At 34.8% G+C, this 15,993-nt stretch overlaps 1 protein-coding gene across 17 annotated transcripts in view; it reads right to left on the reverse strand.

The window, feature by feature from the left end:
* The window catches only part of NEK1 (NIMA related kinase 1), a 216,646-nt gene that overhangs the window by 161,287 nt on the left and 39,366 nt on the right, over nt 1–15,993 (reverse strand). For 9 of the 17 annotated variants that reach the window (XM_063664282.1, XM_054485166.2, XM_054485165.2 and 6 more), the window contains 6 exons: nt 6,939–6,998; nt 6,635–6,694; nt 6,491–6,541; nt 6,284–6,358; nt 590–753; nt 378–509 (listed from right to left, as the gene is read on the reverse strand). In XM_063664282.1, the coding sequence (XP_063520352.1) occupies nt 378–509; nt 590–753; nt 6,284–6,358; nt 6,491–6,541; nt 6,635–6,694; nt 6,939–6,998 (542 nt within the window). Of the gene's footprint in view, nt 1–345; nt 510–589; nt 754–1,454; nt 5,961–6,283; nt 6,359–6,490; nt 6,542–6,634; nt 6,695–6,938; nt 6,999–15,993 lie in introns of those variants that run through there. The other 8 variants (XM_054485170.2, XM_063664283.1, XM_063664285.1 and 5 more) reach the window with 3 other exon arrangements.

Genomic DNA, 15,993 nt, shown 5'->3' on the forward strand with positions numbered 1-15,993 from the left:
AAAAGGGTGAAAAATGCACTGGGGTTCTGCATAAAGTGTGATTCAATTTAGATTTATATCCTGATTTATTTAAAGCAAGTGGGTGATAAAATGTTATAATTATGTTGGCAGAATGTTATCACATGTTCCTTTAAATAGTATATTCAGTTTAAACCCACAAACAAGACACAAAAATCAGGCTGAACTGGAAAGCTACATGCTTTCCACAGTGTAATCAAGGGCCAAATTTGCACCTCAGAAAATTATTGTACCCAAGAGGCAAAAAACATCATATGTGAACAAAGGAGAAAACATCCACAAAGTGTAGGTACTAAGCTATGTATGACAAACAACAAAATTACACACATGGATGAATTCATGGATCATCACAGTCCAACCTGTTTGCATTGGCTTGTTTAGACACCGCCTTCAATCTTTTCAAAGTTTTTCTAATATCATCAGCATCAGGGAAATGGTGATGACCTGCAGCCCCATAAGGAAATCCTGGACGAACTCCAGGCAGAATTCCTCTGTAGATAAATATGCACAGTGACTTTCATTACTATCTCAGAAGCAAAGCATAAGCAACTTCTGCAGAACATAGCCATACCTTTCTGGAAGACCTCGACCATATATTTCTCTTTTCCATTTAGCTTCATTATCTTCTGCTCTTTGTTGCTGCATTTGGTCAAAAATGGCATGGTAATGTTCATACTGTCCTCGAGAAGAAAAAGATGATGGAGCTATAGTCCCTCCACTGCCAAGAAAAGGAGCCTAGGGATTAAACAAAGAGCTCTCACATGTTTATCTTATAAGGCCTAACAGGCCTGTACTAGTCTCAAAAGACAAAGTAAATTTCAATGCTTGACTTTTTTAAAAAAGTAATTACTTAATATGAACATACTAACAAACATAAAGCCTAAAGCAAAATGTTTTCCTATTGTAGCTATTAACAACCAAAAAGCAGTATACTTTGTAATTGATAATAAAGCATAATGTGACAAACAAAAACAGCAAAATGACACTAATTTCATGTAAATATGGAAAAATCTGGTCTTAATTAACAGGTTTTGAAACAAGCTTCCAATATACATTTCATGTAACTCTGTTACGTTGTTTATGTATAGCTTATGAGAGCCTCCTTTTATATAACACTCAGAATTATATTTAACAAAAACATCTGCATATGGCTTTTAATATACCCCAAATCCTTAAATTCACCAAGCAGATATGAAGGTATAAACATTATTAAAACATGTTCTATATGTATATAAAAGAGGCAAAAAGTCGTATCTATCTTTAGTTTCCAAGTAAGTTGGGAAAAATAGCACACAACTAATAAAACATTCAATTCTATGGTAAACAAGTGACAATAGAGAGATTCCAAAGTAGTAAGTACTGAGCAAATTCACAAAATAGTAAAAAAAAAAAAAAAAAAAAAAACAACCAAAAAACAGTAAAATCCTTATTTAGAAAAAAACCCTTGGGGAAAGATATTGTTTAATCTGGTCTTGATAGCAATGTAAGGAGAGTAAATATGAGCCAAGGCATTAAAGTAAAAATAATCAATGTATGTATATATTTAGGTATGGAAGGTGGAAGAGGAAGGAACTATGATGACAAATAGAAGGAAGGCAAAGTATTAAGCACTAAGTCTGGCTATAAAAGCTTGGTATAGCTAAATGCTAAATGCTATCTGCCCTGGGTGTTTGTGTTCAAATAATAAATGACAATAGAAAGGATTTATAAAGTTTCTAGCAGCAGTAGTATACCAACAGAGTTTTAAAGGTCAGTAAGTCAATATTATGCATGGTAAGCAGAAATAAGAAAGTAAGGCAGAGGCATTAATTAGAAGGATGTTGCTGCCCTGACACCAAGCCAAGAAGCCTAGAAGTAAAGAAAGGCAATCAATGAAAAAGTAAATGCTGAAGGAAGTTTGGATTCTCTGCAGGAATGACAAAGGATAAAGGCAAAGACTTAAAGACTCAACCACAGAGACATAAGAACTCAACCACATGGAAAACTCATAGTAAAAAATAGAGATGTCAGAAAAGGATAAGAGTAAAAGTAAATAAAAACTGCATAATGCTACAGAAGTCACGGTGAAAGAATTTTATTAAGAAGAAATCAATAACTTCAAATGCAAAGGTCAACTTATTTTAACTTTTCTTATCTGAGAATAAGACCACCAGATATGACTAAGGCTGAGTGGAAGCCTTTAAAAAAACCATTTTCTGAGTGTGTGAAGTAACGAGAACAGAAGCCACAATAATGAAAGTAAAAAAGGGAAAACTTCCAGGTGATAACATCTTAAGGAAAATGCCTGGTTAAAAAAAGAAACAAAGGCCAGGCATGGTGGCACATGCCTGTAATCCCAGCACTTTGGGAGGCTGAGGTGGGCGGATCGCTTGAGCTCAGGAGTTCGAGACTAGCCTGGGCAACTTGGCGAAACTACACCCCTGCAAATACAAAAAATTAGCCAGGGGCAGTGGCATGTGTCTGTAGTCCCAGCTACTCAGGAGGCTGAGATGGGAAGATCGCTTGAGCTCAGGAGGTCAAGGCTACAGTGAGTCATGATCCCACCACTGCACTCTAGCTTGGGTGACAGAATGAGATCCTGTCTCAAAAAATAAGTAAATAAATAAAATAATAATAAAAGAAACAAAGAAAAATGTCAGAATCCAATAAAAGAAACTTCAGGGTAACCCAATAAGACAAAGTTTGTCTTAATATCTTGTAAGCTACATACTATTTTATAAGCAAGCATTATTTTAAAAAAATCAATACAAGATAAATATAGATAATTGATTAAAGATGTTCAAATAACAAGTGATGAAAATTGCTAGAACAGGGAACTCCATCAAGGTGGTCTTTACATACATCCTCAAAATGTACATCTGAAGTCAAGAATCAGAATTCTGTTATAGGGTGGTCATATTTCCTATGAAACTGGTTACTCTTCGAATTTAGCCCAATGCTAATATCATCTTAACTTGAATGAGTGCTCCGTTTCTCTTTAGCAAAAACAAAAGTATGTAAACATCTCAGAAGATGCTCATACTCAAAATAATGTTGAAAATACTATATTAGAATACTGATGAAACATGTTTGAGACATAATTTATGTACAATAAAAATTTACCAATTGTAAGCACAGGTTGAATTCTGACAAATGTAGACACTCACATAACCAATACCACAATCAAAAGCATATCCATTACCCCAGAAAGTTCCCCTGTGTTCCTTTGCAGTAAATGCTCCCACTGTCAGCAACCACTGATCTGCTTTCCATCACTACAGGTTGGATTTGCCTTTCCTGTTATGTCATGTAAATAAAATCATAAATATGTACTCTTTTATCTGGTTTCTTTCACTCACAGGTTTTTAAGATTGATCCATGGTGTTGCATGTATAAACAAGCTATTCTTTTTACTACCAAATGGTATTCCAAGATATTTTCAAACAAGAGATACACCTCTTCCATATTATAATCACCATATAACCATAAATGTGGAATATATAATTTTTCTAAAAACACATTCATAAAAGACACATTAAAAATGGATAAAACAAAGAAGGTCCAGATTTTGCAGATACTAAATAATCAAAAACATTTACATTGGATATTTATACTATGAATAATAATGCCTCTTATTTAGAAGTATGTAATAATAGTATTAATTTTGAAATACTTCCTTAAGTTTTAGTTTTATCTTTCTTTGGGGAATCTCCTTAATTTGATTCATATTATATTGAGCCTCCAGGTCCTTATCAACTATGTAGAAATAAAACAGCCTAACAAGTTAAAATATTTCAAACTTAATGAGGAATAAATATAGAAACTAACATAGACTTTCCTTTAAATCATGGAAAATAAATTGTTTTATTAATCTTCAATGAAAGCATTACAGAAGTTTATAAAGTGACGCAGAAATCTATTCAGTACACAGTATGTAACTTGAAAATTGTCTGAGTTATTAAACATTAATAAAACTGATTAATACTGTATTAGACATCATAGGAAAAAGCACTTTATTACACAAAAGGGAGAAGAATAAATCATCAAAACTTCAATGCTAATCATGGACTTGATAAAAAAATGCTTGAGAAGATCTGAAGGCGTACAAGTTGGTAAGCTTTCTCTTTCCAATCAGGTAAGATGTGAGGTTAGTTATTTTAGAATGGACCAGATTCTAAGTCATTCCTGATCATTCAGGAGGTAATAAGTTCTATTTAAAGGTAAGATAAAATTATACTACTAAAAACACTGTATAATCTATATTAATACAAATTTGGAAAAAGTTACTCTTAATGAATTATTACTACGATATGCAGAACTTCTGCATCTCAAGAGACTGAAAAACAAATCTATAAATCCAGGGCAGAATGTATATGTCTAGATAAAACAAACTTTTATTCAAATTATAACTTTTGGGGAAAAAAACAAGAATTATAATCGATCCAATTTGACAAGTATCTATTGTACATCTAAATATCAAGATTAATGGGTGTACATGAATGAAACTTATAGTTTGAAGATGTATTGACTTAGGCCGGGCATGGTGACTCACGCCTGTAATCCCAGCACTTTGGGAGGCCGAGGCAGGCAGGTCACCTGAGGTCGGGAGTTCGAGACCAGCCTGACCAACATGGAGAAACCCCGTCTCTACTAAAAATACAAAATTAGCTGGGCGTGGTGGTGCACGCCTGTAATCCCAGCTACTCTGGAGGCTGAGGCAGGAGAATCGCTTGAACCCGGGAGGCAGAGGTTGCGGTGAGCCGAGATCGTGCCATTGCACTCCAGCCTGGGTAACAAGAGCGAAACTCCATCTCAAAAAAAAAAAAAAAAAGATGTATTGACTTACAGTTTATTCAATGATACAAATTAGTGCATTCATCTTCTATTGCTGTATAACAAATTATCACAAATTTAGCAGCTTAAAACAATATCTATTTATAATCTCAGTTCCCCTGGCTCAGGAATCTGGGTGCATTTAGCTGGGTCCCCTCCTCAGGATCTCACCAGGCAGAAATCAAGGTGTCAGCCAGGGTTACAATTCTCACCTGAGACTCGGGATCTCTTCCAACTTAACTGGTTCTTGGCAGAATTAATTTCCTTGTGACTGTATGACTAGGACCACAATTTTCTTGCTAGTTGTCCATCAGAGACCACTACTTGTAGAGGTCATCTCTACTGTTTTGCCACATGAATGTTTACTATCTTCCAGGTGAGCAGAATTATATCTCTCTAATTTCTTTTCCCCTTCCAGTCAGCTATGAAGGAGTCTTATATGTTAATGTAACCCTGGGAGGAACCATCCCATCATCACCACTTGCCATATAACATAACCTAATCAAGTGAGCTGCTATACTATAGTATTTACAGGTACCACTTATACTCAAGGGAATGGAATAATACAAGGTGTGTATACCGCAGTCGAGAATCATGGAGACCATCTTAGAATTCTACCAACTACAAATAGAGATATGTGTAGGATGCTGTATGAACAAAAGAGGAAGTGTAAGATTCAGACTGGCAGAACAAAGAAATGAAAGGGAAATTACTATAGAAGCCCTTGCCAGACAGGTTCCAGGCACTGTTCTCGGAAAAAAACTTTTTTTTTTTTAAATCAAGAAACCAAAGCTCAGAAAAGTTCAGTAATGTGCCCAAGGTTAAACAGCGTGGATCTACCCAGAAGGAATGTTTGGATTAACTCATCTATGTAACTGGTTATTTAGCTAAACGGATGGAGGTGGGGGGTGAGGGTGAGGAGGGATGGAGAGTGCTATTAAGTAAAAGGAAATACAAGTGCAAAGACAAAGAGATTTGGCAGACTACATACAGTAATGAAACTACAAATATGGTCTTCATTTCAGCATGAATAGAGCATACAGTATGTGGTAGGGAATGGATGGTGATGAAGTTGGAGAGACAACAGGGATCAGATTAAGAAGCGTCTTCTGAGAACTTAATCTTCAAGGCTACATGAAATTACAGAACAATTTTAGGCTGCAGTGTCACGAATTGTATATAATTTTTTAAAACTCCTCTGACAGGAATAATGTTATCATAGTCTTCACAAAAAACTTTTAAAGCAATTTTGAGTATAGTCACATAACAGCAATACAAGTTACATATCAGATACATGCAGGAAAGCTCAGTATTCATAATAAATGTTGAAGAATTCTAGGTAAAAATTAATTATACACTAAAGAAAGAAAATCCCAGGTACATGCATTTTAAAGAACAAGGTGGAACTGGAGGGAAAAATGGTAGTATAACCATATTGGTATAAAATGCCTACCTTTACTTCACCACTTCCACCAGCACTTAGCACATTTCTCCATCCTTGTTCCCTGGCCCTATTTATTCTTTCCAACTTTGGGGAAAAGAAATAAACAAAACACCATTTCAAGTATTTAATATAAAATACACATAATACATTTAGCAATAAACTGAAAATCATTGTATTCCTTAAGAAAAAAGTATATTTAATAGATTATCCTCTTACCCTTTCCTTTTCTTGCCTTTTCATTTGTTCAGCCTTCATTAAACTAATAATCTGTAACAATTTTAAAGACAAGCTTCTTACAACTCTTGAACCTATTATCACTTACAACTTGCCAAAGGTAGAAAAACAAGAGCAAAAAACTACCTGATCCTTTTGTTTCTTTTCTTTTTCAATAAATTCCAGCCTTCTCTTTCTTGCTGCTTCCTTAAATAAAAAAAAGAACATGTTAATCAATAATAATTCCTGTTTTTTCTAGTTTCATCAGGAAAGTTAGTACACCAATGGCAGAGGTATGTTCAATGAGGTTTTTTTTTTTAAAAAAAAAGAAGTTATAGGTATTTGTTTGAAAGAAATAAAGAAAGGTTTGGAGGCTTTAGAGTAAGATTTTGTTTCTTTTTTAAAATTATGTTTGCAAAGCTTTAAAATAACCAGACAGATGTCTCTATACCTCAGACATTTTCCTCCTTTCTTCTCCAGTATTCACTCTCTTCTCTGGAGTTTGATGGGCCTGGACAAAAAGTAAAACTACAAATTAAATAAAGATTTTGAGGCACTTATTTGAAAATCCCAAATTTACAGAAATTTAAAATAAGAAAAAGGTAAAGTCAATACTTCCATAACTCTCTTCCAAATTACATTATGTTTAAAAAAAAACTCGTAGTTTTTGATATGCTGTTAAACAAAGAGAAACATTAGGTTCAAAGAAACTGTGGAAAAGGGTCCTTCCCCAATCATCAACTGAACAGTTTTGTGTTCAGATACGGATGTTTAAGTTTTCCAATATTATCATAGAATATCATGTGAAAAGCCCAATGATGGAGATAATTTTTTTAAAAAAATTAGTGACATAATATATATTCAGTATATAAAATTCAAACAAGATTAAAAATTTATGGTCTATTTTGCTCTCCACCTCCAGAGGTAACGGTAACCACTGTTAATATTTTCATTAGTGTCCTTTAGAGATTATTTTTGTACTTAGATATATATACAGTTCAACTATATACATACAATAATTTTAGCTATGCTTTTTACATACATGTAATATTAATATGTTAATAAAATGACTTTAATTTTTAAAATTTCAACAGCTTTAGGGGTACAAGTGGTTTTTGGTTACATGGATGAAATGCATAATGGTATATATTAGATATTTACATTTCTTCTTTTATATACTGTTTACCTAACTTTGGGGTTGTTAATGGACTCATACTATATATTCTTTTGTATCTTGCTTTTGCTCAACACTGTTTTCAAGGTTCGTTCATGTTATTTATATCTGCATATGTTTTCTTCATGGATATATAGCATTCTATTAATTTTGATTCCTTTCTTTCACAATTATCTTATACTTTACTCATTAGGTCTATTCTAAAGTATTTGGGGGCGGGGCTGGTGTGGTAGCTCACACCTGTAATCCTAGCACTCTGGGAGGCCAAGACAGGAGGACTGCTTGAGCCTAGGAGTTTGAGACCAGCCTGGATAACAGAGTGAGTCCCCATCTCTACAAAAAATTTTTAAAAATTAGCCAGGCATGTGGCCCGCATCTGTTGTCCCAGCCTCAGGAGGCTGAGGTGGAAGGATCTCTTGAGCCCAGGAGGTAGAGGCTACCGTGAGCCATGATCCCATCACTATACTCTAGCCTGACAAAGAGCGAGATCCTGTCTCAAAAAAAAATAAAAATAAAAAAATCAACTATCTGGGGGATTTGTGGGTATTTCTTTCCATTTATTTTCTCATCATTCATTTTTTACATGTTGCCCTTCCATCAGGCCACTTTATTTAATTTATTAATAGTTTAATGCTGCTTCACCAAGATTTTCTAGGTAGGTAATCATATCAAATGTAAATATGATATGTCTATGTTTTCTCTCCTCTTCCAATATTTACATTTCTTTCTTTTTAATTGCTCTAGCTAGAACCTCTGGCATAATTAAATGACGGCAATGACAGCAAATCCCTCTGTCTTGTTCCTGACTTTAATGATAATGCTTCCAATGTTTCATCATTATGTATAAAGCCTGCCATAGGTTTCAGGTGTGTATACATACTGTATTAGAACTTACCTTCTGTTTCTTGAATCAAACTTTTAAAAACAAAAGTTAGCGTTAAGTTTCACCGAATTCTCAGCATCTACTGAGATGATTTTTATATGGTTTTCTTCTCTAATCTGCTAATGCAGTAAAATTACAGTAATTGGTTTTCTACTGTTGAAACGTCCCTGTATTGCTGTAATAAATCCTATTTGATAATTATTATATTATTTTTTGATAAACTGCCTGATTTCCCCTTTTTAAGTCCTTTTCTTTTTTCCAGGATTTCTGCATATGTTCTTACAAGTGATCTACAGTTTTGTTTTACCCTGTGTTAACTACACAATTTTGTAATCAAGGTTAAGCCTAATGTATGACCAATTTTTCAAACAATTCTAAATACAATTCTATATACCAAAAAAGATAAAAATTTATAGAAAAGTTTAAGTTATTCTATCATGTACCAGTGTTTACATTTTTCAGCCACCTTAAAAAAAATGATTTAAAAAGCATACTGTACAATTCTTCACCTAAACTGGATTTCAATACAAACGAAAGCAGACACTACTTAAAAAAATTACTTGGGAAAAATATTTTGATGGTCATTTACATTATTAGTAAAATAATCCAGCATTTGATTATATCACTAAAAGTTGTCTCTACTAACAATTCCATTTTAACAGCAGGTGTATTTTAACATAAGTCATTGGTATAAAATTAGTTTTCTACATTATCCTTTGCTTCAGTTTTCTAAATTATGTAGAATGACTATAACAGATAGGCACTAAAATTCTAACCCTGAAAAGCAAATTCAAAATATTACAAAATAAACATGACCCTCACATCATTTTTGAAATAAATGTCTCACAATATATTAAAAAATTAGAAAGGCATACAAAAATTTACTTTCACTGAAAACAATTCAAAAGGATAACGTTTCTGCTTTAGAAAGCAATGGTATAATTTAAACTGCAAATTTCTTTCTAATGAAACACAACTATTTTACTTTAATGAATATATTATTGAGTATGAGCCCAGGAAAATGCTGGTATTTAAAATATGTAATACCAGCCAATGGGTTAATAAACTTATAAATGATAATAATGAGTCTTTTGTAATGTGCTTTGGCATTTTAATTAAATGATCATAAACCAATTTTATTGGTATGTTTTAACTCAAGGCTATAGCAACAATGTGATAAGCGGTACTAAATCTCACACCTGATTCCACTCTTATGACTAACTAAAGAATGCATTTACTCTCTGACAAAATAACCCAAGCAGTGGGTTCTCAGAACTATCCCACACCCTCACTGTATTATTAGTTCCTAACTCCTAACCTCTAATTTTGGCTAGTTATTTCAATTCAACTCTTATTTAAGCTAACCATTTACGTTACCACTTTACCTCAGAAAAGACATTAGAGTTGATGAGATAAAAACAATACTGAAATATTTAAAGAACATTAGCTTTCAAACTTTTTCTAAAGGCGACCCACAATAAGAAATATATTTCCCATCTGGACTCAGGAAGATATACACACACCCCTAAGTTTCATAAAATACCTTCACTATGTATAGCAGACCCTGCTACTTTCTATCACTTGAAACAAACAAACAAACAAAAAATTCCCTGCTCTTTGCCCACTAGAATGTTTTTGCCACCACTAATGGATAGCAACCCCTTGTTTTAAAATAATTATGAGAGATCTCTAGGGGCACTATTGTTGAAGAACAAGAAATAAAACTAGTAGATAATGCTCCTCACAGTATCATTACAAAAACACAGTTAACATTTCAAGGTATGTTCTATGTATACAGAATTTAAACAGTGGGGAACGTTACCCAGAAGCTTTGTAAAAATACATATTCCTTCCATACAAATGAATATTTGGCAACAAAAAGAAAATGAAGTACTGATACATGCTACAACATAGATGAACTGTGAAAACATTATGCTGAGTTAAAGAAGCCAGTCACAAAAGACCACATACTATATGATTCCATTTATATAAAATGTTCAGATTAAGCAAATCTGTATAGAGACAGAAAGTAGATTAGAGGCTGCCTAGGGCTGTGGGGTTGGGGGAAGAATGGGGAGTGGCTGCTAATGGAAAAAGGATTTCCCTTGGGGTGATAAAAATGTTCTAAAATTCATTGTGCAGAACGTTATGCAACTCTATAAATACATTAAACCATTTAATTGAAAACTTTTAATGGGTGAATTACGTATAGTATGTGAACTGTATCTCAATAAAGCTATTTTTTTAGAAATACATATCCCAAGAGTTACTAAATCATAATCTTTGGACACAGAGCCCTACATTCTATATTTTGACATGCTGCACAGGTTAACTTTAGTAGCCAGTCTAGCACCATTCTCAAAATTTGTGAACTACACCACCAAACAATAAAGCAATTTAAAAACATGAATACAGCAACTTAATATAAATAACTGGATTATATATATATATATATATATATATATAACACAATAGTGTGGAATAAGAAGAGAATGTTTACATATTCATATACTCTTGGGTAAGTTACATAAAGGTCAAGATTGTATTCATCTTCTAATGGTCCATATTGCCTTACATATAAGATATTCAAATATTTATGAAATGAAAATACTAAGCTGTTCCTCTAAGATCACACAGGTATTTTCAGAACACTATTTCTATAGTGAAGAGAATAATACGAAACACAAAACATCCACACTGAGAGAACTGTTTGTGTTCTTTTTAAAAATCACAGCCGAAGTACTGAAGTATAACATAATATATTCAAGGAGCTCCCTCTGGTGGCTTAATGGCCACTCCTTTGCTTTAACAGAGCCTTTAAAAAAAACCTATGACTGTTACAGGAACTGGGGCAAAGAAAAGTCTTATGATACATGAATATTTTGTGGACAGGTTGAATAATAACAACTTAATGCACATTAGCTTAAATTTGTGCAATTAAAACATGACAGTATCTTAAGTGGTTAAAGCTTTCCTTTTTCAGGCTTGAAGTTAAAAATTCTAACGAGCCACTGTGAATTTCAACCTAAAAGATGCTTTAATTTCCAGGGGGAAAAGAAGTCTTTCAAAAAAATGAGATAAAAAAATCAAGGGAAAGGCCGTGTGTGGTGGCTCACGCCTGTAATCTCAGCACTTTGGGAGGCCGAGGTGGGTGAATCACTTGAGCCCAGGAGTTTGACAACCGCTTGAACAACATGGCAAGACCCCGTCTCTACAAAAATTACAAAAAATAGCTGGGTGTGGTAGTATGCACATGTAGTCCCAGCTACTTGGGAGGCTGAGGTGATTGCTTGAGCCTGGGAGGTGGAGGCTGTAGTAAGCCAAGATTGCACCACTGCACTATGGCTTGCAGGTCCTGTCTCAAAAAAAAAAGAAAAAAAAAAAAATCAAGGGAAAAACCTATTTTTACAATCATGCAAAAATCATATTTAAAATACTTCAGAAATCTGGGGTTTATTTTATTTTAATTCTTTTGTTAGAAGATTTGAAAAACTTTCCACACAATTGATTGCCGTTTCTTTTTTTTCCTACTTACTTTTTCTTTTCTTCAAATGTTGCTTTTCTTTCATTGTGGTAAAATACATAAAACAAAATGTATCATTTTAACCATTTTTAAGTGTGCAGTTCTGTGGCATTAAATACTTTCACATTGTTGTTCACAGAAACTTAGTTTTAAGTGAAAAAAAATTTTTTTTTTTTTGAGACAGAGTCTTGCTCTGTCACCCAGGCTGGAGTGTAATGGCACGATCTCTGCTCACCGCAACTTCCACCTCCCGGGTTCAAGTGATTCTTCTGCCTCAGTCTCACAAGTAGCTGGATTACCAGCACATGTCACCATGCCTGGCTAATTTTTGTGTTTTTACTAGAGACGGGGTTTTGCCATGTTGGTTAGGCAGGTCTCCTGACCTCAAGTGATCCACCCGCCTCGGCCTCCCAAAGTGCTGGGATTACAGGCATGAGGCACTGCGCCCAGCCAGTGAAATGTTTTTAAAATAAGCTATATAATACTTCAAGGGCTGATTATTATTTAGTTCTCAATGGTCTAGCTCAGACCATACTTGTCTGCCTGATGAAGTTTGAGGGAAACGACTCTGCCTGAAATTCAAAACATTTATAACTACCATCTGAATCATTTGCCTATGATTCAGAATATTTGATAGTAGAGACATTATTCAGAATATTATTAACTGAAATCTGAAAATTCCAAAGCATGCTGTTTTTATATACTGAATATTAATTGAAAATAAGGAAAACATTAAGAAAACCAACACATTACTTGATTCTATCAGCCATATGAAGAAACAGATTATACACATGGCTACAATCCTACCCAAACACTAGGGACTTTCTATGATATCATTTATCCAGATTCACCAACAGTTCTGATCTCTCCATTCAGTCAGGCTGATACATGGCCAAGAGATAAGACAACTCGCTTCTACAAGTCCACTCGAGCGTGTATTCCTTACAGACATAAGGACATAAAGATACAAACACCCCCAACTTCCCATCTCTCTCTACCCCCACAATGGTAGTTTTATTCCCTGGGAAGACAGAGAACTCCATGTATATATATATTCCAAACATTAAAATGGATTACATTTGTAAACCATTTAGAATAAATAAGCATCTTAAAAACGGTCCATGAAATAAATTTATTTTGAATTCATATTTCACTGAACTCTATTAGAAAACATAAAACATACTTCCAAAGAAATTTTGATCCAGGCCACATTTTTTTAAAAAAGGACATTTATAAGAATCCAACCAACCTGACTGATTTCATAATATATGAAATACAATACAGCCACCGATAATCACAAGTAAAAATATACAGAAAGTATATATAACACTAAGTAAAAACACCAGAACACAAAATTATCTATAAACTTTCTGAGCTATATTAAAAATACGGGCAATATACATTTGAATATAAATAGGAAGGCCCGCTGGACGTGGTGGCTCACGTCTGTAATCCTAGCGCTCTGGGAGGCTGAGGCGGGTGGATCACTTGAGGTCAGGAGTTCGAGGCCAGCCTGGCCAACATGGTGAAACCCCATCTCTACTAAAAATACAAAAAAATTAGCCGGGCATGGTGGCACATGCCTGTAATCCCAGCTACTCGGGAGGCTGAGGCAGGAGAATTGCCTGAACCTGGGAGGCGGAGGTTGCAGTGAGCCGAGTTCACGCCATTGCACTCCAGCCTGGGGGACAAGAGCAAAACTCCATCTCAAAAAAAAAAAAAACAAACCCAAAAAACAAATAGGAAGGCCCACAACAAAATAAAAATTAAATGCGTATGTAAATACTGGGGATATGTTTTATGCTTTTATTATATAAAACTCTTAAAAGCACACTAAAAGTTATAGCAAGTTTATTAAAATACATACTTCACAGAAAAAAATTACAAAGTTATACTACTCAAATTACTTCAAAGAACCAAATAATTTCAATAGACACAAAGTCTCTATTTCAAGAATTAGATATGTATGTACAGAATCAATTTCAAATGTTCTAGAGCTTCCTTTTCATTACCTCAACCTGAAGTAGTTTTTTTACATTAAATTTTATTTTTAAAAATGGATACATAATAATTGTACATATTTATGGGATAGATGTGATATTCTGACACATGCATACAATGTGTAATGATCATATAAGAATAACTGGGATATCCTCAGCAGCTACTTTTAAAGATTAAGAATAAAAGCTTAGGCTAGTTGCGGTGGCTCACACCTGTAATCCCAGAACTTTGGGAGGCCGAGGTAGGTGGATTACTTGAGGCCAGGAACTACTTGCCAGGAACTAGTGAACAACAACAAAAATCCCTACCCTCATGAATTTCTGCACTGTAATGGAGGAAACTGGTAATAAACTAATTGAAAATAGATTAGAAAGTGATAACATTGTGGAGAAAAACAAAGCAGAGTAAAGTAGACTAGAAACGTGGGAATGGTGTAAAGGGATGGTTATTACTTGATATAGTGTGATCAAGAAAGGCTCTATTCATAAAGCAAGTTTTGAGCACAGACCTCAAAGAAAAGACAGTAGCAAGTACAAACTCGTTTTTGCAGGTAAGTACTTGGCATGTTTAAGGACAGCAGGTTTGGCAAGGCTGCACTGGGACTAGCAAGGGAGGAGTAGCAAATGAGACTTGGAAAGGTAATGAGGCTGTCGCGGGCTTCGTAGACGGTTGTAAAGACTCTGGCTTGCTTTTTTTTTTTTTGAGACCAAGTCTCACTCTGTCTCCAGGCTGGAGGGCAGTAGCGCGATCTCAGCTCACTGCAACCTCTGCCTCTCAGGTTCAAGCAATTCTCCTGCCTCAGCCTCCTGAGTAGCTGGGATTACAGGCACACACCACCATGCCCAGCTAAATTTTTTTTTTTTTTGTATTTTTAGTAGAGAAGGGGTTTTATCATGTTGGCCATGATGGTCTCAATCTCTTGACATCGTGAGATCAAGGTCACAAGGCCCACCTCCCAAAGTGCTGAGATTACAGGCATGAGCCACTGGGTCCGGCCAACCATGGCTTTTACTGAGTGGGATTAAAAGACACTGAAAAGTTTCAAGCAGGAGAGTGTAACGATCTGACTTCCATCATAAAAGGAACATTTGGGCTGCTCACACGAGAACAGACTAAGAGGGTAAGTCTGAAAGCAGTTAGACTAATCAGGAGATTAATATTATAACCCTGGTGGAAAGTGAGGGTGGCTAGGACTAATATGGTGGTAAAAATAATCAGAAGTAGTCAGACCGTGAATATATTTTGAAGTCACGATTGACAGGATATGACGTAGAAAGAGTAGTCAATAATGACTCCGATATGGAAGATGAGAACAAATGGAAGGGCAGAGTTCCCATTTACTGAAATAAGTAAGATCAATTTGGAGAGAGAATGAAATCAAGAGTTCATTTTTATATATGGTAATTTTGAGATGTCTATTAGAAACACAGCTGGAGATGTTAAGACAGATATCAGTCTCAAGTTCAGGAAAGGAGTCCAAGGTGGAGATACAAATTTGAGAGTCAGCTTATAGATGTTATCCATTAGAAAGTTCATATGGATACAAAAAAGAAGATATCTGAGGCCTGAGACCTTGAGCACCTCAGCATTTAAAAGCCCTGGAGGTGAGGAGGACCTTGCAAAGGAGGCTGAGAAGCAGCAGTCAATGAGGTAGGAAGAAAACCAGAAGAATGTAATACCAGAGACTCAAATGAAGAAAATATTTCAAGAAGGAGGGGGCAATCAAGTGAGTCAAAAACTGAGGTCAAGGAAGAAGAAAAATGACCCATGGATTTAATAATATAGACGTCAGGAGCCATTTCACAACAGCTGTTTCGTAACAGCTGTGACAAAGCCATGAGTGAAGTGGGTTCAAAATGAAATGAACTGGAGACAGTATAGACAATCTTTTGGGAAAGTTTTGTTGTTAAAGGGACCAGAAACAT

This window comes from Pongo pygmaeus, chromosome 3, assembly GCF_028885625.2.
Source record: "Pongo pygmaeus isolate AG05252 chromosome 3, NHGRI_mPonPyg2-v2.0_pri, whole genome shotgun sequence".
Lineage (NCBI taxonomy): Eukaryota > Metazoa > Chordata > Mammalia > Primates > Hominidae > Pongo > Pongo pygmaeus.